The 25450-nt window shown below is 58.6% G+C and overlaps 3 protein-coding genes across 8 annotated transcripts; 1 reads left to right on the top strand and 2 right to left on the bottom strand.

Annotated features, from left to right (window-relative positions):
* The first annotated feature begins 935 nt into the window (after nt 1-935).
* On the top strand, nt 936-11114 carry PCBP4 (poly(rC) binding protein 4). 3 transcript variants are annotated; one of them, XM_027587030.2, is made up of 13 exons: nt 936-1136; nt 7174-7314; nt 7461-7484; nt 7594-7626; nt 7855-7971; nt 8228-8359; nt 8520-8648; nt 8895-8969; nt 9135-9179; nt 9257-9320; nt 9449-9501; nt 9592-9761; nt 10207-11114. In XM_027587030.2, exons 2-13 carry the CDS (start codon nt 7234-7236, stop codon nt 10493-10495), a joined length of 1212 nt encoding a protein of 403 aa, XP_027442831.1. In that variant the 5' UTR covers nt 936-1136; nt 7174-7233; the 3' UTR covers nt 10496-11114. The 3 variants fall into 3 exon arrangements, with proteins under 3 accessions (XP_027442831.1, XP_027442832.1, XP_027442833.1); XM_027587031.2 differs by lacking the exon at nt 936-1136 and adding an exon at nt 5084-5219; XM_027587032.2 differs by lacking the exon at nt 936-1136 and having other exon boundaries at nt 7250-7314; nt 7860-7971.
* Nucleotides 11115-11234: 120 nt separating this feature from the next.
* GPR62 (G protein-coupled receptor 62) lies at nt 11235-13129 on the bottom strand. Its single transcript, XM_027587033.1, has one exon. It carries the CDS (start codon nt 12905-12907, stop codon nt 11831-11833), a length of 1077 nt encoding a protein of 358 aa, XP_027442834.1. The 5' UTR covers nt 12908-13129; the 3' UTR covers nt 11235-11830.
* A 5728-nt stretch (nt 13130-18857) lies between these two features.
* PARP3 (poly(ADP-ribose) polymerase family member 3) lies at nt 18858-25349 on the bottom strand. Of its 4 annotated transcripts, none has more exons than XM_027587236.1 (11): nt 25079-25349; nt 24233-24422; nt 23455-23580; nt 23034-23222; nt 22693-22825; nt 22373-22599; nt 21967-22113; nt 21673-21759; nt 21241-21418; nt 19852-20007; nt 18858-19413 (listed from the first exon to the last, which is right to left on the bottom strand). In XM_027587236.1, exons 2-11 carry the CDS (start codon nt 24413-24415, stop codon nt 19244-19246), a joined length of 1596 nt encoding a protein of 531 aa, XP_027443037.1. In that variant the 5' UTR covers nt 24416-24422; nt 25079-25349; the 3' UTR covers nt 18858-19243. The 4 variants fall into 4 exon arrangements, with proteins under 4 accessions (XP_027443037.1, XP_027443034.1, XP_027443035.1 ...); XM_027587233.2 differs by lacking the exon at nt 25079-25349 and adding an exon at nt 24691-25013; XM_027587234.2 differs by lacking the exon at nt 25079-25349 and having other exon boundaries at nt 23455-23505; nt 24233-25015.
* Nucleotides 25350-25450: the final 101 nt, after the last annotated feature.

The following is a 25450-nucleotide window of genomic DNA, read 5'->3' as shown; positions in this document are numbered from 1 at the left end:
CTGGCGGGACCAGATGGTCCCCCTGCCCTTTGTCCACCCGGCCAGATGGAGGGGAAGGGAGATTGGATTCCCCTCCCCACCCACCCACACACACACACACACACACACACACACACAGGTGCCAAGAGACTCAGCTGTGGGGGGAGGTGGAGGTCAGTGGGACCAGGCTGAGCCGATTACCGGGGGGGGGGGGGGGGGGGGGGGGGGGAGGTAGATCGGCTCCCTGGGGGGTACGGTGGGGGAAGGAGAGGGCTTGGGGACCGTCCAACTCCTCCCATTCTCTAGCAGAGTACACAACTGCGCCGCGGCCCTTGCGACCCTAGCCCCAAAAAGGCATTCTGGGGGTAGCTTTGGGGGGAATGGCGGGGCGGGGTGCACGGGAATCACACCGCTCTCAGGCCCCTCCTCCAGCCTGTCCGGTAACCTGTCCGGGGCGGACAAGGGCCGGGCCTCGCGGAAGCTGTGGGTGGCTGAGGGGCGCGGGTCTTGGTGGACGAAAGCCCAGCGCGGGGATGGATGGCGCAAGAAGCGAGGAGAGCCGGGAACCGGGCCGGGCGGAGGGTCGAAGCCCGGGTTCCGAGAGATCCGAGCCGGAGCCGGGCAGCGCGGGGACTGGGGTGGAGCGGGGCTCGGCGGAGGCGCCGGGCGAGCGGCCCTGGCGGGCAGAGAGCGCAGGGGCTAGGGGCCCCGCGAGGCGCGGGGGGAGAGCGGCTGGGCGGGCGCTCGCGGCGCGACCCCCCCCTCCCTCCGGCCCCCCGCTCCCGGCGCCGGGACGAGCTGCCGAGGGAGGGTCGCCCCAGCCCTCCCGGAAACGGCCGCCGCTCGGGACGCACCGCGGCGCGCGGGGCGGGGCGGGCGGCTGCGGCACTGGGGCGGCTGGGGCGGGCCCGCCGCGCTGTAATCGGATCCGGGGAGGGGGCGGGGAGGGGCCGGGCCGGGCGGGCCGGGGGGTGGGGGGGGGGGCGCGGAGCCGGGCTCCGGGCCGGCCGGGCTCCGCGCCTGTCAAACCCCTCATTGTTCGCAGCTGATGTCACTCGCAGTTGTGAGCGGCCGCCTCTCCCGGGGACAATGTGGGACTGAGCGGCCCAGCCGCCGCGCCGCCGCCGCCGCCGCCGCCGCAGGACAGCCCCAGCGAGGTAGGGCGCGGGCCGGGCGGGGCACCGCCGGCCGCGAAGTTTGGGGGTTCGGCCGGGGGGCGGGGAGCCCGCGCCGGAGTCTACAGGCCAGGGTCCCGGTTTGGGAGACTGGGAGACTGAGAGGAACACGCTTCCCTGTCTCACACGGGCCCAGGCCTGCACAGGTGGGGGGCGCTGCTCGGCCAGAGGAGCCCCCAGCACCAGGGAGGGCCTTCCTGGACCCGAGACCCCAGATTTGAGGCCCACATCCCACCTGCTCTTCCTGTTCTTTGGACCCGCTCTTCTCTCGACCTCCTGCCTTGGGTTCTGGTTCTGCTCCATCTCTATCCCCATCTTCCATTCCCCTGCAGTTCCAGGCTCAGCACACACCCCTTCCCATTCTCTGCGGTCCTTGCTTAGGGGTGGGGGGGAGGCAGACGGACCTCCAGACCAGGGGTGTGTGGAGATGACAGTTGGGGGCTCAGAGTGGTCCCTCATGCTCTGTGGCTCTTAAGCCCCTCAGCTCTGACCTAGCTTCTAGCTGAAGTCCTGGGGGGCAAGGGGTGTCTCTGGATGTTCACTTTAGCCTGGCCCTCATGCCTGCCTGGCCAGGAGAGGGAGGTGCCCACCTCCTCACTCCCCTATCCCAGGCCCGCCATCTTGAGACCTGTGGCACCCAGTGCCCCGGCCGGCTCCAGCACCCTGGGGAGTGGTCTTCAAGGGGATGCACCCAGGGCCAGCTGCATTTCCTCCTCCCAGAATGTGGGCTCTTGGTCCCCACCAAACCCACAATGTTTACCTTCATGCTGGACCAACAGGGCATGTGTCCCTAGGGGCCCTCCTTCTCCTACAAAGAGCTCTTAGACCCTAGGGACTCTCCAGGAGCTTAAATCTTAGCTCCAGCCTTCACTCTTTCCTGAGGTTACCCTCATTGCTTCAGGGCCAGCACCTGGGACCCTATCCTTTTCCCATCTGAAGGTCCCCTACTCTCTCTGGGCCCTGGAACCCCGTCAACCTCCAAAGCACCCCCATCCCAGCCCCCACCCCCCAGCCTTCATCAGCATGCAGGCTCAGGCTGCCCAAACACAAGGGGATTGTTCTTCTTGCATGCTCAGGGTGGGGGGCTGGGAGCAGGCGGCCCACACACCCTGGCAGGCCCAGGCCACAGGGAGGCTGGCTTTGCCCCGCCCTGTGTCCCCAGACAGGCTCTGTCCACCCTCCCTACTCCCATCCCTGCCCCCCTGCAGCCTCCATCACCATTGCCCAGTGGCATTGACCTCTTGAGGAAAGAGCTCTGAGCGGCACAGGTGGACCCCTGGTTCTCCCAGCTCTGCCAGTTGCCTTTCATGTAGCGTTATAAACAAGCGCCTCCCTCTCTGGGCCTTGGGTTCCGACTTTGTGAAACCTATGCCACTCCCCAGCTCTTCTTCCAGCCTCGCTTCCACATGGGGAAACCCATTCCGGGCCCCTAGGAGTCTCAAAGCACAGCGCTAATCCCCTACCCCAGTGACATGCCCAGGGAGCCCATAGACCCAAAGAAACAGCAGGAGGAGAGGCTGAGGGTCCTGAGGAATGGAAACGGAATTCTGTCCAGGCAGATCCTGGCCCTCCCATGTGGCTGGTCCCCGTGCCCTGGATCTTCTCACCCCCTCCTCACTGCTTCTCTGGGACCCCATCCTCAGCCCCATCTCTGGTCCCTAATGCCTCTAGTCCCTTCTCCCTGCACACACAGTCTGGTCCTGGCTCCTGCCCTCCTGAAGGAACTCCTACCGTCCTGGGTAGTAGAAAGATAGCCTTGAAAATGCCCATTAGGGCTCCTTTGAGCTGAGTTGGGGCACAGAGGCCTGAGTGATTATATCTGACTTGGAAGGTTGGGGGGCACTTCACAGGGGAGGTGGCATTTGAGAAGGATTTTGACAGAGTGAGGATGGGCATTTCAAGCTGGGATCAGCCCCGGCAAAGGCCCAGAGGCCTGGAGGTACTAGGCATGTTTTGCAGCCTGGTGTGTAGGGGGGAAGGAGTGGAGATGAGACAGGAGAAGCTGACAGGGGCCAGATCATACAGGGTCTTGAGTGCCTGTCTGTGGTGATCAAGCTTTATTCCTTGGGTACTAGGGAGCCAAAGATGGCTGTTGAGCAGCAGCATGATCCAGTCTCCAGCATGGAAAATGGAAGCTAGAGACCTTTCTCAATTTGGGTAGGGCAGTGAGGGGATGGGTACCAGTCAGTGGGTGGGGCTGTACCAAGAAGTTGTGTCCTTTCTCTTGGAGCCCAGTCTGGCCTGGGCCTGCCTCAGTTTCCTTTGGCTGTGAGGACTCTTGAGGGGGTTGCCGAATGATGCTCTAAGGAGGCGGTGGCATTTCTGGCACCCGCCAACTTGTGAGAGCTTCCCTTTGCTGCTTAGCTCTGAGTCTACAGGACAGCCTTGGGCCAGCAAACCAGAGGGTGGAATTCATGGACCCCACGCTGCTCCCCTGAAAGCCTCTCCTCCCCTGACTCTCCCAAGAGGTGGTATGAATGGCCATCCTGGGAGGCTGTAAGGCTGAGAGGCTGGATGCACATGTCAGAGGATACTAGGGCATTTCTTGTGGAGGCCTGGGTAATCAGGAAGGGGGAGCATACCCAGAGAAGGGAACAGGCAAGGGAGTCAGGATCCCTCACTGCTGATCTCCCCATGTCCAGTGTCCACCTCCTGCCACACCCTGCTTCGTTTGATGTCCTGAGCCATTCCCCAGCATCACTGGGTGTGGCCAGCATGGCTGCTTTTGGATTAGGAGTAGGAGGCTGCTAGGTTGGAGCCTGATGGTGCTGAGGGGGATGTCAGGGGATATGAGGTGGGGGATGAACTTGGAGACTGCTCCCCCCCCCCACCTTCTCCCTAGCCCAGGTGGGTCTATAAGCCCTGGTTGGTCCAGACACTGGCTAACAGAGCCAAGGGAATCCCCCAAGGGGCGGGCCAGTCCACTTGAGTTGCCTGGCCCCAGGAGCCCTCCCCTCCCCCGGATTGTTCTTGCTCCAGAACAAAGCCAGGGTGGACACTTGATCCCTGCATGTGGGGGGGAGCTGGCTAAGCCCCCGGCCCTTTGATTGGGCAGCTGTCATGAGAGAGAGACAGCTGGGGGGGAGGGGCAGGAAGGGGCAGCCGCCATCGCTTACACAGCTGTCACCCCCCCCCCGCCCCCTCCAGCCTGAGTGGCAGGAAGCCAGGGACAGAAGGAGCGGGCACTGGGTCTGGGAAGGGGGCTTGGGGAGCAGGAGGGAACACCCGAGGTCAGAGGCAGAGGCCTGGTCTGAGCTTGGTATGTTCTGCCAGGGAGCCCTGCTGACCAGAGGGGGCTGGGCACCCCCAGAGGTGAGCTGGAGGTCAGTGTGGCATGACGTGTGGCTGCCGTGTGGGTGGCCCAGCAGGGACCCAGGGCCCACCAGCAAATGATTCCCTGAGAACTCTGGTGAGGGTAGAAGGGGAGCCAGCATGCCAAACAGGGCTGCTTGTTCTTAGGGCCCCTAGGAGAATATTTTGGGAGCCCTGTGTCAGGAACTGCTGTTCTCTCCTACAAACAGGAGAGATCTCGAGGGTCCCTCACGCAGAGAGACCAGCACTAGCACCGCCCCCTCCAGTCCCGCACATACACATATAGCACAGGTGGGTAAACTGAGGTCTGGATCAGGTGAAGGCCTGGCCAAGGTCAACCCATGAAATTTGGGGCAGTGGGCTCTGCTGCAGACCCAGGTATCTTTTTCAGGGCAGGAACTCTAGTTCTGGCCACATTCTAGCCCCTTTGCCCTTTTTTCCTCGAGCCTTATGACCCCCAAGGTGATGTGGCATTGGCCTGGGGACAGTGTCAGATCCTCCACTGGTTACCACTCCGGAGGAATCCCTGAGCCTCAGAATATTGTGGAGTTTAAGACCGTGGCTTTGGACAAGGTATCAGTCCTTTCCAAACATGACCCACATGTACTAGCCAGGCAGGGGTCTCCGGAGCTACTGAAGCCTGCTCCCCACCTTTGAAGAACCTCCCTCCAGGAAGAGGACGGACAGACCCAGCCAGGACAGCCAGAAAGCAGAGGCCGATGGGGCCTGCGATAGAGAGCCCTGTGCCAGCAGGTAGGACCATGCGGTCCACCATTTCCCACCTCTCTATGACCTTGGGCAGGTTATAGACCGTCTGTTGGCATCAGGTTCCCTTCTGTCTGGTGAATTCATCTGTTCAGCTAACCAGTATGTTCTGAACACCTTCTCCAGTCCGGCTCTGGCCTGAGCTCTGGGGACGCAAGGAGAAGGTGGCAGCCTTGGCTCCTGCTCTAAGGGGCTCCCAGGCTTGGCTGTCCAGGGAGACAGAACTAAGCACGTCATCACAAGTGCTTTGCTGGAGGAAGTGCACACAGCTGGGGAATGTTAGCAAGGGCAGCCAGCATGAGGCTGGCCAGGATGCTCAGAGGGCACAGTCCCTGTGTCCACTGTTGACCTCTGACCTCTGGAGAGCCCATGGGCAGAATTCAAGCAGAGGGAGGACCAGGTGCTGGGGGTACAAGGTACCGAGGGCTTGAGGGGACAGCGTTGTCACCCAATGGTACAGATGAAGGAACAAGCTTCATGCCATACAGTGGCTTCCTTGGGCTTCCTGAGCCTGAGAGCATCCCCTTCCTACTCCATGCCCAAGCTCTGGCTAGCAAGGGGGTTCCAAAGAGGGGACTGGACAGTGCTCCACGCCCTTGACCTTCATTTCAGGATAGGGCAGGGGGCTGAGGAAGAAGGTGCCCAGAGGTCTCCAGAGTGCTCTAGGCAGGCACACACATCCTTGGCTCCCACACCCTCCTGGGCAGAAGGAATTTGCGGGATTAGGGCTTGGCCTTGGCTTAGTTTTGGCACCAGTTGGTCCCACTCCATTCTCCTTCTTGGGTTCTGGTCCCCCAGTTAGCCCCCCATCAAAGCTGAGCCTTGGTGGGAGACAGCCCCTGGAGGAGAGGGATTTCCAAGCAGGATTAAGGTTCAGGATTAAGTTGGGGCATGAAAAGGGGTCGGGTAGGGAGGGCTGGCTGGCTGCCGGGCTAATCCCAGAAACTAATCTCTGGCTCCTCCTTCCTCTGTCAGTTAACGGCCTTGACATTTCCCAGCCCCCAAATCCCTTTCTTACCCATCACCCAGTCCCTAGGGGAAGCATTCTCTCCATTTTATAGGTGAGGAAATTGAGACCGGGGGCCCAGTGACTTTTGTTTCTGGTACAGGAGAAAGCGTTCCAGGCTGGGAATGCGGCCACTTCTTAGCGCCGCAGCACACAGGAGAGCAGGCTGCTGGTCTCCCCCGACACCAACCCCCTTGCCCCGTGTGCTGAATGAACCCTGCTCAGAGCTGTCTGCAGGGAGCCTCTGCTTTAGTGACCTCTGTACCTGGGGCTCCCAGCCCATGTGCCCCCCCATCCCCACAAGCCTTTGCCAGGCAGGGGGCTACCCTCCTTTCGAGGCCTCCCCACGGCTCCCCATGGCTGCTCCAGCCTCCGCTCCAGCTGCAACCCCACGCTCTTGTCAGCAGGGTAGGGTGGGGGCTGCGGGGCATGGGGAGGCTCTGGTTCCGGAATGCAAGTGCTTCTTATGTGAAGTAACTTTTCCACCTTAACCACGTTTTCAAGGTCCAATCCCCAGGGGTCCCCTCTTCTAAGAGGTCAGAGAGGAGGCTCCCCCTCTCTGGACTCCCATAGGTCTCCTGGTTAATTCTTCTAATGCACGCAGGAAAGGGAAGGATGTCCATGGAGACTGGCTGCCTACCACATGTGTGCTTAGCTCATTCTAATTCTCATAACTCTTTGGGGGTAGAACCTGGTAGTCTCTTTTTACCGATGGGGAAGCGGAGGCTCCGATGGGTAAGATGAGCTGTCCAGGGTTACCCAGCAAGTGAGGGGCACACAAGGATACCCATCAGTGTGACACTTGAAACTGGGGGTCTACGCTGTCTCTCTTCTGTGGGAATTTGGTCAGTCTGACTCTGAGGTCCCCATGTAAGGGCAGGGGACCCAAAAGAGATGGGAGCTCCCCTCTAATCCCCCTTTTGCTGCCCCCGCCAGAGCCGCCAGGCACCGTGGACACACTCCTAGGCCGCTGTGGCCCCAGCCCCGCTTGACAGGATGAGCGGCTCAGACGCGGGGCTGGAGGAGGAGCCGGAGCTCAGCATCACCCTCACACTGCGGATGCTGATGCATGGGAAGGTGAGTGGGTGGGGGGCACGGTCCGGTGTGTGGCCGGCCAGGAGTTTGAGCTCCTGTGTCCTGTCTCTGTTAGATCCCCTGTCCTGGTGGACGGGCTGGGCCTGGGGCATTGGTCCCCCCTGACTCAACTCTTGTCTTGTTTGCAGGAGGTTGGCAGCATAATTGGGAAGGTAGGTGCCCAGTTCTGTTCTGTGTGGACCTCAGCCTGAGGCCTCAGGCCAGGTCAGGAGGTAGTGACGGCTCAGGCTAAGAGCCATTCCATGTTTTTTTGTCCCACAGAAAGGAGAGACTGTAAAGCGAATCCGGGAGCAGGTGAGGATGGAGTTTGGGAGAGCTGCCCAGGGCATCTGGTTTGGAGGGGAGGGGAGATCCCTGCCCCACCTTTTCCCTGAACCCCACCATTTGGGATGACCAATGAGTGCCCTTGGAAGGTAGCGGTTTCTGGCAGTGGGCTGGGGCCTGGTGGGTGGGTAGGCAGACAGGCTCCTGGCAAGGAAGTGGAGAAGGAGCCCCACTGCCCGGCCTTGTGTGTCCCCGCAGAGCAGTGCCCGGATCACCATCTCTGAGGGCTCCTGCCCTGAGCGCATCACCACCATTACCGGGTCTACAGCTGCTGTCTTCCATGCGGTCTCCATGATTGCCTTCAAGCTGGATGAGGTCCGTGGCTGGCTGGGCTGGGCTGGGAGGCCGGGGCTGGTTCCCTGGGCCGGTTCCCTGGGCCGGGGAAACAGGGCTCTGACTCCACACAGCGGCTGCAGGTGGCAGGGAAGGCCAAGGCTAGGGGGGGCAGGGTTCTTTCATTAGGGTGGGACCTGGGGAGGGCTTCTCTCCTTCAAACCCCAGCAGGAAGGTGCTCCCAGGGGTGGGGGAGCAGCAGGGGCATGCACAGCCAAATCATGGTCTTCCTGCCCAGGACCTTTGCGCCGCTCCTGCAAATGGTGGAAATGTCTCCAGGCCCCCGGTGACCCTGCGCCTCGTCATCCCCGCAAGCCAGTGTGGCTCACTGATTGGGAAGGCCGGCACCAAGATCAAGGAGATTCGAGAGGTGAGGAGAAGGGGGATACCACCCTCAGGGGGTCCTACCCTTCACTTTAGAGAGGGGACCTGGGCTTATGGCTTCCTGTCCCCCTGGGGAGCTTGGAGTCTGGGCAGCTTAGTCTGGGTTATGAGGGCAGCCAGAAGTGGCCCCTGTTCTCTGCTTGCAGACCACGGGTGCCCAGGTGCAGGTGGCAGGAGATCTGCTCCCCAACTCTACAGAGCGTGCTGTCACCGTGTCCGGGGTGCCTGATGCCATCATCCTGTGTGTGCGCCAGATCTGCGCTGTTATCCTGGAGGTGCTGCCTCGGTGCAGGGAGAAGGGATGGGGATGGGCCCCAGGTCTCCTTTTCAGGTCCCCTAACCCTATGCATGTGGCACCAGGTGGAGGCAGGGCAGGGCCGCAGGGATGGACTGGGAGCTCTGGATCCTGGGATGCGTTTACCTGGGGGTCATCGCCAAGGGCCTTGGGAACACAGGGCCCTTGGGGAGGTCAGAGGGGCCTAGAGGGGTCTGATAGAGCCTCCCCCATTTGTGCCTTCCAGTCCCCACCTAAAGGAGCTACTATCCCATATCATCCGAGCCTCTCCTTAGGTACCGTCCTTCTCTCTGCCAACCAGGTGAGGTGCAACAGTAGGAGGGGTAGGAAGCATTCCTGGAGAAGGGGGATTGAGATGGGGGAGGGATGGAAGAAGGAGTCGGGGGCTGGCAGTGGGGAGGAGTGACGGGCCAAATTGCTCTGACTTGTCACAGTAGCCCCCTTTCCCCCCACTTTGTCCCCACAGGGTTTTTCTGTCCAGGGTCAGTATGGGGCTGTGACCCCCGCCGAGGTGAGTGACCATAGCCCCAGGGACCCCTTCCGAAAACCAGGCCTCCTCTGACTTCTGACCCCTCTTCTTTGGCACAGGTCACTAAGCTCCAGCAGCTTTCAGGCCACGCGGTCCCCTTCGCCTCCCCCAGCATGGTGCCAGGTGAGCGACCCTGCAGAAGGAGGCAGGGGCGACACCCCTGGGGGGCCAGGCAGCACCCCCCTGGAATGTACATGGGGCGGCAGGAAAGGCCCAGAACCATGTCCAATCCCTCTTCTCCTCCTTCCCAGGACTGGATCCTGGCGCGCAGACCAGCTCACAGGAGTTCTTGGTTCCCAATGACGTGAGCGGAGGATGGGGTGGTTTGAGGGTGGGGGGGGGTGCTTCCTGGGGTCTGGGCTTGGCCCAGGGTTGAATTCCACTCTCCCTGCAGCTGATTGGCTGCGTGATTGGGCGCCAGGGCAGCAAGATCAGTGAGATCCGGCAGATGTCAGGGGCACATATCAAGATCGGGAACCAAGCAGAAGGTGCTGGCGAGAGGCACGTGACCATCACTGGCTCCCCTGTCTCCATCGCCCTGGCCCAGTACCTCATCACTGCCTGGTGAGTGTGGGGTGGGGGTGGCCCAGGTCACGGGGCTTACGTGCCCGTGAAAGGCACACTGGGGGCGGGGAGAGCTGATCTCCCTTCTCTGTCTCTGTCTGGGGTGTGTCCTCTGCCTCCCCGAACCCTGCCTTACTCCATGGGGCCCCATCTTCCCCTCCACGTCCATCCCTCATGTCTTCTTTTCCCTTACCCCTTCCCTGTCTCTTTCCCCTGGCTTTCGGCCTCCCCGTACCCCCCCTCACCGAGTCCCATGCCTGCTTGTCTTTCCTTCCCCTGTTTACCCCCACTCTTCCGCCATTCCCATCCTCCCCCCAATATCCACCTCATGTCATTATTCTCGATCCCTCTCTTTCATCCAATCCCCCCTCCCCATATTTGCCCTCACTGCCCCCTCTCTTACCCGCCCCGTTCCCTTCATCTCCCCCCTTATCCCTCTCTCCAGTCTAGAAACGGCCAAGTCTACCTCTGGGGGGACGCCCGGCTCGGCCCCCACAGACCTGCCTGCCCCCTTCTCGCCGCCCCTGACGGCCCTGCCCACAGCTCCCCCAGGCCTGCTGGGTACACCCTATGCCATCTCCCTCTCCAACTTCATCGGCCTCAAGCCTGTGCCCTTCTTGGCCCTACCACCTGCCTCCCCAGGGCCGCCGCCGGCTTTGGCGGCCTACACCGCCAAGATGGCAGCAGCCAATGGGAGCAAGAAAGCTGAGCGGCAGAAATTCTCCCCCTACTGAGGCTGGCTGAGGCACAGGCGCAGGGGTAGGCAGGACCGCCGGTAGGGGGCTGCCTCTGCACCCTACCTGCCCAAGGAGGCTCCACCCTGGGCTCCCAAACGCCACTAATGCCCAGACGCATGGATGCACCACCCCCCCCCCCCCACACCACCACCCAACCCGGGTCTGTGGGAGAGTTCCTCCTCTCGCAGTGGGAGCAGTTTCTGGCCCAGGGACTGGGAGCCGCAGCTGCCCCAGGGTAGGGGGCTCCACCCCCTCTAGCTCTATGCTTGGATGCAGGGAGCATCCTTAGTGCCCCCACGTCAGAGGGTCACTCATGTACTCCTCATCCCTTAGGGCTTTGCAGCCTACTGCCCCCCCCACCCCATGGGGATCAGGGAGAAGGGCTGGGGGGTGGCTGGGGGCCATGCTTCTCTCCCCACCTCCCTGCAGATTCCTGCTGCTTCCACTGATACCCTTTTGACTGGAATGGACTAGCTGGGCTTGGCAGAGGGCAACCCAAAGAGGGGACCCTGCTGGGCAGCTGGGGGAGTGGCATGGAGGCAGGGGCCGAATTCTCAGCAGCAGACACTCTGTACAGTTTTTTCAATCCCTGTTTTTGAATAAATATTCTCAGAGACCAGGAAGCTGTGAAACATTGTGGGTGTTGGCAAAACCTCCAGAGAATGGGTGTGGCCAAGTCCCTGCAGGACCCCATCTGTGAATCTACCAGTCCCCATTGGGTCTTGGGCCCTTCCACCCGCCAGTTCTGGGGCTCCAGGGCCCTTTGGGGGTCATGTTGTCGAGCCTCTTGCCTCCGGCACCACACTGATCCAGTTGCTTTCTGGGCATTTTAGAAGCTGGCAGAGGAGTTCCAGTAGCTTTGTCCCACCTCTTCTTGGTGCAGATATCAGGGAAGTCCTTCTGAGTGTCTCTCCACTGGTTCCTCCTGCTGTGGCTGTTCCCTAGGCCTTGCCCTGCTTGGTCCATTCCTTTGGCTGTAAGCCCTTAGGGCCCTCTTCTTGGTGATCCGGCCCACCTCCTCACCTTCTTTAGCCTGGGGACTATCCATGAGTGTCCGAGGAACCCTTAGAGATGGTCCAGGATACAGATGGGAAAATGGGCCTAGGGAGGGGTGGGTCTGTATACAAGACTATGCAGGGTAGGACCCAGAACCCAGGATTCTTAGCTCCCAGAATCCTCTTGCTCTCACTAGCTTGCAGGCCCCCCTTCTCCTGTTCCAGAGCCAGAAATCCAGGCAGGGTACCTGCCCGGAACTGTGTAGGAGGTTGGATGGGCTGCTGATACCACCATCCCTTCTCCAGTCTCAGCTCAGCATGGGACACAGATCTCCTCTCAGGTGGCCCCTGGCATACTCAGGCTCTGCCTTCTTGGCAAATCTGGGGCTTGTTCTGGTGCCTCAGAAGGGCCTAGGGCAGGGCTCTCTGAACGACCCTGGAGGTGCTGCAGAAGTGCTGGCAGGTGCCAGGCCCTCGGGGGCCGGGGCAGCGCCTGGCGGGCGAGGCGACCCAGTGCCCTGCGCACGGGGCGCTGCAGCAGGCCATACAGGAAGGGGTGAGCCGCGAAGGCCGAGTAGGCCACCCAGGTGACCGGCGCCTCGGCCACTGCAGCCTGCGCAGCGGGCGCCAGGCACGCACAACCGTAAGGCAGCCAGCAGGCAGCAAACTGGCCGACGGCCAGCGCTGGGGCCAGGGCTGCTTTGCCCCCAGGCAGGCGAGGCCGGAGGGGCGGCAAGATGGAGAGGCGGCTGTCCAGAGAGTCGGAGCGCGGCCGGGAGCCGCGCGCGGGCCGTGGGGGCCGCAGGGCCGCGCGGCGCGCCACGAGGAAGATGCCACTGTAGGCGCCGAGCAGCAGGAGGGCGGGCAGCGCGAAGGCCAGCAGCGCCCAGAGCGGCCGGAAGGGCCCGAGGCCGCCGGCCAGGACGGAGCAGCGCGCCGGCGCAGGGGGCGGCGCGGGCGGCGGCCCGAGCAGGGAGAGCGCGCCCAGCAGCCCCGCGGCGGCCCACACGGCCGTGAGCACCAGGCCCGGCGGAGGCCGCGCGCCGGGCCGCAGCGGGTGCACTATGAGGCGGTAGCGCGCCAGGCCGAGCGCGGCCACCCCGAGCGTGCAGGCGGGCAGCAGCGCCGCCGAGAGGAAGCGCGCCGCGTGGCACGGGGCGGGGCCCAGGCGCACGCGGCCCAGGCCCGGCGGCGGCGCGGCCAGCAGGCCCAGCGGCATGATGGAGGCGGCCGCCAGCAGGTCCACGACGCACAGGTGCACCAGGTAGAGCGCGTCGCGCAGTCCCGGCGTGCGCAGCACCACGACCAGCAGCGCGCCGTTGCCCAGCAGTGCTGCTGCCTCCACGATGGCCGCCAGGATCAACCCCACCGAGCCCGCGACTTCTGAGGTGTTCAGCCCTGTGGTGTTGGCCATTCCAGCGCTTCAGGCCTCACCCTGTGCTGGGCTGCAGAGAGCGAACCCCCACCCCCCCTTCCCATCACCTGTCCCTTGCTCCTCTGGCCCTTCGCCTCAGAGGCTGCCCCGGCGCCGGCTCCGTTGCCCAGGCTGCCATCCTGTCATAGGGGCTTGGCCGGCCGCATGGAGAGGTGCAAGGCTGGGACTTCAGCTCTCTCCTCTGCCCCGGCAACTCAGCCTCTGCTGGAGATGGTACTGGCTGACACTCTGATGTTGCCCTTCAGAGACACACAGAGCTGGCAAGGGAGGAGCAGGGCCTGGCACCAGCCCCCTGGGTCCTAGCAGCTGCCGGCTGCTGGCTGGAGGCAGTGCTGTGGACGTGCTGGGGGTGCCTCTGGAGGGAGGCCCAGAGCAGGCACAGGCTGGAGTCTAGACTGAGGACATCAGAATGTGGGCTTTGGAGTCAGCCCGACCCTGCTCTGCCTTTCCCTGGGGCAAGAAGCAGCCCCCCACATGCCCTCCCCTCTCATCTCCATTAGTGGGCATAATCAGATCATTCAGCCTTTGTCCTGAGGGGAAACTGAGGTACCAGTGATACAAGAGCTGGAGCAGTGAGGGCTCCAGGAGGGCTAGTTCTCTCAGATGAGGCTAGGTAAGGTGAGGGGAAAATCACAGGACTTGGCGCCTAGTAGGCTGTGAACCAGGATTAGCTTGGCACAGAATAGGTGCTTCATGATAGTGTGTAGAATTAATGAGAGGAGGCCTTGGGGAAACTGCTGTTTTTGTTTGGTTTTGTTAAAGATTTTATTGATTTATTTGAGAGAGAGCTTTAACATGAGGTGGGGGGACGGTGAGGGGCAGAGGGAGAAGCAGACTCCCCACTGAGCAGGGAGCCCGACGTGGGGCTCCATCCCAGGATGGAGTTGATGGCAGATGCTTGATGGGATCATGGCCTGAGTTGAAGGCAGATGCTTAACTGACTTAACATGCCACCCAGACATGCCACTGTTTTGGTTTTAATTGAAGTATAGTTGACATACAATATTACAGAACTTCAGGTGTACAACATAGTGATTCGACAATTCTGTACATTACAAAATTCTCCCCACCTTATGTGTAGTTGCCATCTCAACTGCTTTTTTTTAATGTCTTGCTGAGTACTTTTTATCTATCATCTATCTATCTATTATCTATCATCTATCTATCTATCTATCTATCTATCTATCTATCTATCTATCTATCTATCTATCATCTAAAGTGGGCTCTATACCCAACATGGGGCTTGAACTCATAACCCCGAGGACAGGAGTCACATGCTCTACCTACTGAACCAGCCAGGTTCCCCTCAAGGTTGTTATTTGTTTGGTTTTCTTTCTCTCTTTCTTTCCTTCTTTCTTTTTAAGATTTTATTTCTTTATTTGACAAGAGAGAGACACAGCGAGAGAGGGAACACAAGCAGGGGGAGTGGGGGAGGGAGAAGCAGGCTTCCTGTGGAGCAGGGAGCCTGATGCGGGGCTCCATCCCAGGACCCTGGGATCATGACCTGAGCTGAAGGCAGACGCTTAACCGACTGAGCCACCCAGGTGCCCCCTTGTTTGGTTTTCTTTTTGCTGTTAGCAAACAAGTCCCCTTCTCCTAGGAGCACACTGAGTTTTCTTTAGGAAACCACCCCTCCCCAACTCTCAGGGCTTATGGTTTGGATGAGCAAGATCCCTACCCTCCGTTTTCCTGATAAGGCACAAAACCCAGTCCTGGCCAGTCGGTGTATGGCATCCTCCACACCCAACGTGGTTGGCTCAGGGAAAGCCATGTGACTCCAATGCGGCATATGCTCCCAGGTGAAGTCACCCAGTCCCCAGTCAAAACCCCACCTATACCCTGATGGCTTGACTTGTATCTGAAACTCCTTCCTCTCCCCAGCCTCTCCGACATCTCCCCGAGTACTTTGACTATTGGACACCTTAAATGTCCTATGTCCAAAACAGAACTGTGACTCTGTAGCCCTGCCCAACGTGCTCCTGGCTGAGTCTTCCCCAGCTCAGTAAACTCCATCTCAGGAGTTTTTACTGATGCCTCCCTTCCCCCAGGCCCCACCTCCAACCCATCAATTTCTGTGAATCCATCCATTTCTCACCACCACCACTCCCATGGTCCCAGCCGCCACCACCTCACACCTGACACCTCAGCATCCTCCCAATTGGTCTCCCAGCCTCTGCTCCTGCACCTTGTGCCGGTCCTTTGCCTGTTTGTCCCCAGATCCATTCCCCAGTCTTTCCCAGTGCTCCGCCTTCCAGGGAATTGTACTTCCCAGACTCCTTTGCCAGTTGGTTTTGGGGTATATTCAGCTAAAAGAAGTTAGCAGCGGAACACTGGAGGGTGGAGGGAGGGAGGAAGCCGAAGAAGGTGTTTTCCCTCTCATGCTCAGCCTGGGGCTCTGGGTCTACCTCTGTGGGGGACAGCTCCCTCTGTGGTTGGGTGCTTGCAGGGAGATCGTGGCCTCAACGCAGTGGAATACCATTTCCTTCCATTATCCCTCTGGCCCAACGGTGGTAGCAACTTCCTACTGTTGCTAATCTTTGGATTGCCTCACTATCCCCTTTGATAGTTGTTTCTCTCCTCTATAAAATTCTCCTTGTCTGGAATCCCGAGGGTGATTTCAGCTTTGCTGACTGGATTTTTTTTTAAATGTACTTTATTTAAATTCAATTAATTAACATCTAGTGTATTATTAATTTCAGAGGTAGAATTCAGTGATTCATCATTTGCGTGTAACACCCAGTGCTATTACATCACATGCCCTCCTTCATGCCCATCATCCAGTTACCCCATCACCCCACCCACCTCCCCACTGACTGGATCTTGATTGACACACCCTCCAGTCCACTCTCTACATAGCAGCTGAAGTGGATCCTTCTAAAAACAAATCCCATCATGTCATGACCCTGCTGTCACCCCTCTAAAAGCTTCCCATCATCAGATTAGACTCTCAGCTCCTTGGTGCCCAGGTGGCCTTCTCTCCACCTCTCTGACCTCACACTCCTTGCTGACCACACTTCCAACCATAGCTGTCATCTTGCTGGTCCTCCAACATGTCAAACTGTTTTCCACTTCAAGATCTTCCCGTGTGCTGTTTCCTCTGTCAGAACACACTTCCCTCGGATCTGTCCAGGACTTGGTCCCTCACCTGAGTCTGGGCACTGCTTGAGAGAGGCCTTTGGTGACCATTTTTCCTAAAATCCCGCCCCCCCCCCATCACTAATTCTTTACCCTGCCTTCTTTTTCTTCCCGGCACTTTTCCTACTCGATAAATTTCAGATCTCTGCACATGCTTGTTTAGAGCCTGTTGTCCTAGCCTGTAAGCTCCACGAGAGCTGGGATTTTGTCTTCATCGGGGCCCCTAGAACCCACCCCAGGCACATGATCAGCATTGTACGGAACTAGGTGGTAGCCACAATAGCATGAGCTTCCAGATTTGACTCATTTCCCGCTGGAATTTGAAGAGCCTGGTCCAATTCTCCATTATTCACGTGAGAAAACTCGTGCTCAGAGAAGTAAGGAATGTGTCCCAGATCACACAGCTGAATTGTGCCTGAAACCCAGGTCTACACAGGCACCAGTTCTTGTGCTTGGCCACAGCTTAAACGTGGGCCTTTGCCTCTAGGAGGTGAAGCTGGATTTTTGAGGTCTTAGTTCAGAATAAGAGGAAGTCCGATGCCTTCCTTTCTCCTCTTTCTGCCCAGCTGGCCGTGCACGCCAGGGTCAGTGCCTGAGCCACCTGGGCCTGAGGAAGGCTCAGCAGGGCCAAGTGGGAATAGCAAATGAGAAAAGTGGACTGGGGTAAGGCGATAGGTAGGGATGGAGATGATAACATCACCGAGAGTGCATGCTCCCTCCAAAATAGTCCAACTAAATTAAAAATGGAGGGATAATGGAACACTTTGTAGCTTATCTTTTTTGGGTTTTTGTTTTTGTTTGGTTTGGTGTCTTGTTTTGTCTTAATTTGCACAAAGAAATACAGGAAGAATAAACCAGAAACTACAGCAAGTGGGTGGGAATGGAGTGACAGGCTCTTCTGAGCACACATTTCTGTCCAAAAGACTGGACTCTTTGGAACTATGTCAGTGTTCTACATATTGAAAAAGATCAACCAACGAAGATGAAGAAAACCCCCTAAAAGTTAATTATAAACAGAAACAAATGAACTTCCCTATACTTCAAATGTATAACAACCATGCTGAAGAGAAATAAATAGCTCAACCAAGTGATATTTGAACCTTTGCCCAAACTGCTCCTTTGACCATTGGCCCTCAGCCTAAAAGATAAGTCCTGAAAAAGATTCAGTACATCTTGAGCTCAACTTACAAAGTTTGGTTTTCACAATGGTATGGGTGTAGCAACTCTGAAACTCCTTTGTGTGTGGGATTAAGCAGTAAGTAAATATATTAAGGTTGATGGAAACCAAGGTTCTTCCTGTTAGAGAAAGGAGGCATTTAAACTATACATTTGGGAGAGAATGGAAGAACCCTGTGGTGTTGGATTGGAATTGGAGAAATAGACATGGATAGATGTGTTCATTTATTTACATATATGTATTTCCTGGCTCTCTTTGCCACAAGGACTTAAAAACAATGATACCCCAGTACCAAGGAGCATACCTACTGCCCAAATCTTGGATGTTAAATACCATTTCCTGCTCTAGGGAACCAGGTCTCCTTGGAGAAATGGCTGATTCCAGGTTTGCATGAGATGAGCTTGGAACATTTTGTGATGCCAGAAAGGAAAGAAGTGCTCAAAAAATGATGTAGATCTGAGAGTTGGCTTGAAAGACCTTTTGCTGGCAAAATCTGGGACATTTTGAAGATCAAAATAATTACAGTAATGGATTATAACCCATCACATAAGATAAGAATCTACAAGTCCATACGGATAATAAAGAAAGGGGACTAGTGATTAATAAATATAAAAGAAATGAGGGAATTAGGTAACTATCGTTTGCAATCATCTTAGCAAAAATTGATTTAAGTCGTTGATTTCAGGTAAAAATCATCAATGGATATTAAAGCTAGTGGGTAAAAGTCCAGGAAGGATGGGACACTTACACCTCAAGATATTTTCCCACAGTTCACTGATTAATTACAAACAGGAAAAATGGTGACTTTCAGGTGGAGACCCCTGGTGGACACAAGAGATTGAAATTAACATCACCGAGAATGAGACATATCCCTGTGGATATAATGCACGGAGGACACATCACGTAGGTCATATTCCTGCCCAAACTGCAATGCCTGAAGCTGATCATGACACAACATCAGACAAACCCAAATCGAGATATTCTGTACAACTGGCCTGTCCCCTCCCGTATCAAGAATGTCAAAGTTATGAAGGGGAAAGAAGGGCCGAGGAATGGTTGCAGACTGAAGGAGACACATGAGGCATGACAACTAAATGCAATGTGTGACCCCGGACCGGACCCAAACCTGCTCTTTAGCACCCGCACCCCCATTTGGGGACAGGGTTACTTGGGGGGGTGGCTGGCATGCCTGTCATGATTATAGAACAGTACCGCTTAGCTATATTCTGAACTTATTAATAATAGTCGCATATAAGATACATATGCCGAGACATGAGAAATGCTTGATTTGCCGGGCTGTGTCTGGGCTAAAAGGCAGAATCACTACATGGGTCCCCAAATGGCGAGAGTCCCCTTTGAAGGCTCAATGATCAGGAGGCAGGTGTTGCAGACATGGATGTAGATCGATGGTGTGTGTGTGTGTGTGTGTGTGTGTGTGTGTGTGTGTCCCACATCACCCTTGTGTGTGTGTGTGTGTGTGTGTGTGTGTGTGTGTGTGTGTCCCACATCACCCTTGTGAGTGCTCACTCCCTAGAGCAGGGCTGGGGCTGCTGTGTGGTTGGTGAGTCCCTGACAAGAGGGAAGGAGCTGCAGCACAGACAAGCAGAGGCCAGGGAGTGAGTGGATACAATATTTAATAAACTTGCTATATATGCTTGAAGTTCAGCCTGACCTGGTACTCACACCTCTCAGACAGATGGTCTGGGTCAGGGTGGACAGCCCGGGGGGATGTGGGACCCCACCCACTCTCAGCCTGTGCTCCTCTAACTTGAACAGGCAGCTTTATCTGTCTGTGCCCCAGTAATAATGGCAGTCCCTCATGCCCATCACCTTAGGAGGTGAGACTCTGGGGCCATGGCCATGCCAGGGCTAGCAAAGATTGGAGGGGGGGATCATTGCCTGGGACACAAGAGGGAGATTTGGGGGCACCACGGATAAGCAGGAAGGTTAAGGCTGATGGTCTAGCTGCCAGCAAGCCCCAGGGGTGGGGGTAGGCAGACAGCTCAGAGGTGAACCTCCAGCAGGTAGCGCAGGCGACACTGGCTCTCCTGGTAGATGAGATACTCGCTCTGGGAGAATTGGGAGCTGCAGAACTCTGCACAGAGCACAGGCTGGCCCTGGGGCACCGCCACTCGCTGGCCATCCAGCTCCAGCTCAGTGTCCTGGGTTGGATCTGCGGGGCACAGCAAGGGCCATGGGTGAATCAAGGGTCACCGATCCTTGGCTTTACCAGTAAGTTCTGCCACCTATACTCTCCACTTCTGCCACGGGGAACACCTGCTCATTCCCAGCTCGCAATCTCCAAACCACCGCACAGCCTGGGCCTTCTGCCTGGAATACCCATCCCATTTCTCCGCCTGGGAAATGCCTACTTATCTTTTAATGCTCAGTCATTGACACCTTTTCTTTGAAGCCCTCCTGGATGCCCAGGAGTGATGCTGAACCAGGAAATGTTTGTCAACGACAAAGTAAATGACTAGTAAGGAGGGCTGCTTCTTTCTGTCCCTCTCCACAGCCCCTTCCCTGCCCACCTCCTCCCTGAAAGCATCCTGGTCCCCTAGCTCAGCCCCAGGCCTTTATCCTCAGGCCTATCCAGCTTTTTGGGACTCACCAGGCTCTGTGTGGCCTCGGGCAATGACACTGTCAAAGCCAGGGGGTGGCTGTTTCAAGCTGGGCTCATCGATGGTGATGTGGTGCTCTCTGCCCAGTGCCACCTCCCCCAGGAACATATAGCCAATTTGGTGGGCTCCACAGGACATGCCAGTCACTGGGGGACCCAGGGAAGCTCAGCATGAGCAGCCTGGCCTCCTACCTGACTCCCTGGCCCCTGCTCTGCTGCACTATTATTTCCTCTGGCTTTGTTGACCCAGCCCAGAAAAGTGCCCCCTCTTCCTGCATCCTTAAAAACACCCCCTTGTCCTGGCTGTGCCCCCTCCCACCCCTCCCCTATTCCTTGGACCCCAGAGAGCAGGCCTCTGCAGCCCCTGCCCCCACTCCAAGGTCGGCAATGGGCTCCCAATGACCAAATCCAGGGTAGACACCTTTTCTCTCTGGCCTGTTCTGATTTTGCCAACAGCATCCTCCACCCCGTACCCCGGGACCCCCTGGAACTCGCTCTCCCGAAGCCCCCCTCTACTCCTTCTTAGGCCCCTCTTCCCTCCTGGTGGACCCCTTGGCCTTGGGCAACCTCAGATATCCTAGAACATCAGTCCCTTCTAGCCTCTCTTGGCTTGGTGGGTGGTGGGGGTCTTCAGTGATGCGCTGGCTGAGGCCCCCGTCTGGGGAGGTCGCCTCAGTGAGGACACCTCTGGACAGAAACTTGGGGGTCATGAGAGATACCTCTGACCCTGTCACACAAGCTGCCCATCCCACCTCTCATACATCCCTCTCATGGATTCTCTCTTCCCCCACCTCCACTGCCTGGGCCGGGTGCCCATCACCTCTGGCCTGGGTGAGAGCACGGCTTCCCTGTGCCTCTGGCCTCAGCTGCCCTCCCCATGGTTGCAGCCACCGGAGATGCTGCTGTATACAAGTCTGGTTAGGGTCCCCATCACTCTCTGGATAAACTCCCTTGATGCTCCAGGCCCCAGTCCCCGCCCAGAACAGGCATTTGCTCAGATCTTTATCATCAGGCTGTGTGCAGGGGGCCTGACCTGCTGCAGCCTCCCAGGCTTTGTGCCACCTCCTAGCTTCTTGACCTCCAAGGCTCCTTTTTCACCAGCCCTCCTCCCCCCCACCTCTGGCTGGCACGCTCCTCTTATCTGCTTCACCTTCTCCTGGAAGGGAAGTTGCCTGGGGCTTCTGACCTGTCCCTGACCAGCTGCGCTTCCTCTGAGTCCCCCCGCCCCGCCCCCCGCCCCAGGATGCACCGCTGAGTGCTCTGGTCAGTAGCCACTCAAGGATTCCTCTCCTGGATTCACCGCGAGTTGGGCAAGCGCGAGGCCCAGTCCTCCCTCGTGTCCCGTGCCGGGCCCGGCCTTGGCCCCACGGGCTACCTCACCATAGCCAGCTGACTTGCTGTTCTCTGAGGCGAAGTAGATGCCCTTGCCAACGCGGCCGCCGGAATGTGGCATGATGCGGAGCCCACTGGTGAGGATGGCGGCCACCACTGCCACGTTGGTGCCATGCCACAGTAGCTTCCGATTACCCAGCTTGGAGTGGGCCCGGAACCTGTCTCCCTGCGGGGAAGGAGGTGGCGACAGGGAGGGTCATGCTATCCAAGCTCAGGTGTTTCTCTCTGCTGTTCAGAGGGTGCGACCAAGGCCAAAGGCCCCTCTGGCCAGTCACACACACTCACGCACACGTGCCCAAGACCTGGGCCTGGGGGAGGCTGAGGAGTTGTTAAACCAACTCGCTGACAGGCACATAAGCCAAGGTCATCTCCGGAAGGGGCAGGTGGTGAGGGGAATGGGTTGGGGAGACTCTCCCTCACCTCCCCTTCTCGGTTCACTTTCCAAACATGTTGAAGAGCCGGGCACCTGTAGCTGTTGCCAGTCTGTTCTAGGTAGGTGTGTATCACCTGCAGGAAAAACAGAAGCTGGGTGCCGAGGGTGAGAGATGTGTGGACAGAACCCCACTGCGGCCTCCAGTCCCAGAGCTCTGCTCAGGCCCTACGGACACAGGGCGAGAAGGCCAAGGGCAGGCGATTCTTCTGCACACCAGGAGGGCAGGTGGGCAGAGGGACAGTGCCTCCTGTCAGCCTGGTTCCTCTGCGGGACCGGCCCACCTTGTACTCGGGTGCCTCTGGGTCCAGCAGCTGGAGCTGACACTTAAGGAGCTGGTAGTCTCGGTCCAGCGGGTGTGGCACCTCCTCCACCTCCTCCTCCTCGGGGGATGCCTGCAGGGTCTGGGCCAGCTCGATGTCGGCCAGCACCTAGAGTGATGGGCACGGGCGGCTTGTGTGGCCCCCTGACTCCCAGCCTCCTCCCTCCCACACGACTGGGACCATGGCCACCGCACCTGTCCATCCGCCTCTGCACTCCCACCCCATCCACTGGTCTGGCCTTTCCCTCCCCTGTCCTTCTGGCTACTCATTCTGTCCACCTCTCTGGGCCTTCCTGGCCATCTGTCCCCCATCTCCCTTGCCCCATCGGTCCATCTGCCCCGCTGCCTGCCCCCCTGCCAAACCTCACCAGCAGCATGTCCTTCTTGGCCTGCAGGAGCTCGGGGGAGTTGATGGGCGGGGGCCGGTTGCGGCCAAAGTTGTGGGGAATGACGGTGTAGAAGTGGGAGGACAGCGCCTCCAGGCTGGGGCCACCATCTGTGGGGGCTCTCAGCGCCACCTCCAGGGCCTCCAAAGCCTCGAAGCCCCGTGCAATCTGCTGCTTGCTCAGCTTCCCTAGGGGCATCTTCTTCACATCTGGGGGGGCGGGGAGAGTGGGGGAGACTCAGCCCTACAGCCCTGCACTACCCCCAGGGACCCCGCCACCCTGCCTGGCCCCTCTCCCCTCACCCAGGTTCATGAGGGTCATGGCATTCTTGAACATGTCCTTGCTGAAGATGTTGGTGATGAGCTTCTGTGTGGCAGCGTCCAGGGAGCAGGGCTGCATGCGCTGTACCACGGCCCTCACGGGACCTCTGTCCACCTAGGGGTAGAGGGCACATGGGCGGGAGCAGCTGGGCACAGCCAGAGCAGAGCCTGGCCTTAGACAAAGATTGGCCAGATTGAGGCCAGAGAGGGGAGGCCCGTGCCTGAGGTCACACAGCTGGGTAGTGGCAGGAGCCAACTGGCTGGGTCTCTCCTTCCAGGCCCCTCCCTTGTCCCAGGCCCTGCCACCCTCCCGGCCATATCACCTTCACCACGGCTTCCTGGGCCTCGTTGTCTCCCTGCACTTCGATAAGCGTGTACTTGCCCGGGTGGGCCACAAAGTGGTCACGCTCCACCCAGCTGTTCTTAGTCTTGTCCCGAAATTTCTTCTCGAAGTCCTTCTTTGCATCCTCCAGTAGCTTGAAGTAGCTGAGCTTTGACTGGCCCACCTCTCCCTGCAACCGACAGCCTTCAGGGGTGTGCTGCCTGCCACCGGGCAGCTGTGAGCATTTGCGGGCCTCTACTCTGCCAGGCCCTGTGCCAAGAGACCCTGGGCAGTCAGAGGCAGAGAGGGGGTGCAGTCACCAGCCAAGTAAGCTGTGGGGACCCTGGCGAGCAGGGCGCATGTGTCGAGCAGGGAGAGGTGGGGAGGAGGTGGGTACAGGGTGGGAAGGCGGTGGCACTTACCACACGGCCCCAGCGGTTCCAGCAGGCAAAGCGGTCACCCTCTTCCAGCAGCTGGATGATGTAGAACTTGTTGTTGTTGCTTCCAATGTTGGTCTGGTTCAGGGTGCATGCATAGTCTCCATGCACCTAGGGCCAGAGGGGGCGTGGGGAGGGCAGGCCTGCTTGGGCTGCCCTTGGAGGGGACAGAGTACCCGCCCGCACACGGACAGCGGTCTGATGCGGACAGGAGTCAGGCTGTACTGGGGGCATCAGAGGAGGCTCTGTCAGGGAAGGCTTGAGGAAGTCATGGTTCTGCGCTGCGGGACACAATCTGAGGGGACATGACTAAACTCAGGCAGTTGGGGGAAGTTCTGGAAGGCCATGGCTGTGCCCTGTGTCAGGGAATCAGAGGGAGACATTCATTCTGCCCTGGGGATCTCATAGGGACACAACCCTGCCATGCAAGGGATCTCAGGGGGACATGGCCCTGTGGGGCTGCTGTAGGGGATATAGGTGAGCCCTGGGGAGACTGAGAGGGTCAAAGTCCTGCCCTAAGTGTGGCAGGGGGAGGTCTGAGAACCTCAGGGGCTTGCCCTGGGGTCTGAAGAGCAGACATGACTTGCCTGGATCTGATGGGATATAACCCTACCTGACCTTTGGGGTCTTGGGGGGACATAGCTTCCTTGGGACTCTGAGCTACCTGCCCAGAGCCAAGCCCCAGTGAGGTAGGGAGCAGGTCTGAGTGTATTTGTACCTGGGAAGGAGTAGACTCCAAGTCAGGATTGGGACTACGGCTTACCTGGGTCCCAGGGTTGTGGCTGAGTGGGCATGCTGGGTCCACTCGGACTACGTGCTTCTCTGTGGGCGCAGCTCTGAGGGCCTCGGCGGTGGAGCGGAAGCTGTCCTCCCCCTCTGCCCCCTGCCGCCCCTTCTTTTTTTCAGGGGCCTCACATTGCACCTGCGGCTTGCGCTTTGGAGCCATGGCTCTTCTGGGGCACAGAGGGGGCCCTCAGGCTTCATGGCCTCTGCATCCCACCTGACTGGCACAGCACCAACTTGCCCCACTCTGGGTTTGCCCTTTGGTGACACCCCCCCGCCCCCCACACACACTGCCTCCCCTTGCCTCCATTTCCCCATTCCCTGACCCAGACCAAAACCAGCCCTCTGCACCAGTCCCCTTTCCCTTTTCCCATTCACAGGGGCCAGGCCAGGACCCTGTCCAGTCTGCCCTTGGGTCAAGGAAGAACGATTCCCTACCCTCTCTAGCAATCCAGGGTCCTGAAGAAGGAGGGAAAGTGAAAAGAGAATTTCTTTCTGCTTCTGAGCTCCTCCTCCCTGTGGGTACTACCTGCTCCTCCCCGTCTCAGCTGACTCAAAATGGACCCGGCATGGTTGCTGGGCTGAGTCACCCCAACTATGGAGGACAGTGGGCAGCAGCTCCCAAGAGCCACACTCCTGGGACAGATCTGTCCCTCCAGAACTTGGGACCCATTGGCCCAGAAACCCTTCCCAAGGGGTTCAAAAGTTCTGGGGTGCCAGTCAGGGTCTGAGACCCGTGGCCTTGAACTGCAGAGGGCAAGCTCCAGTCCCACCCCGTCCTGCCCTGCCCTGCAGAGGGCTGTGGGCAGGACCATAGGGCACTCACCTAAGAGACGTAGAGATGGCAGTCACGGGTCTAGTATCAGGACCCCCCACAGCAGTTCCAGTTCTAGGGCCTTCTCTAGCAACCCTCTGTAACTTTAGACGGGACTTGGGGAGTGATTTCCCTACAAACGCCAGAGATGGGAGCAGGGGCGGCGCGGGGTGGGGGTGTGGTTTTCCAGTTATCTCGCCACCAGTCAAGTGAGTCAGAGGCCGGACAGGCGGAGGCCAACAGCCTGTCCCATGGACCGGTGGACACTTGATCGGGATACAGCCAGTGCAGCCCAGGGAACTGACGTGTCCTTAGCGCCGCTTGTCTGGCCTGAGGCACGCGATACGTGTCAGCCGGTTGCCCAGTGACCTTGGGCCCAGGTGC

The sequence above is a fragment of the Zalophus californianus genome, chromosome 1 (genome assembly GCF_009762305.2).
Source record: "Zalophus californianus isolate mZalCal1 chromosome 1, mZalCal1.pri.v2, whole genome shotgun sequence".
Taxonomy (NCBI): Eukaryota; Metazoa; Chordata; class Mammalia; order Carnivora; family Otariidae; genus Zalophus; species Zalophus californianus.
The sequence above is the reverse complement of the archived record's forward strand: the minus strand, read 5'-3'. Positions and strand labels throughout refer to the sequence as shown.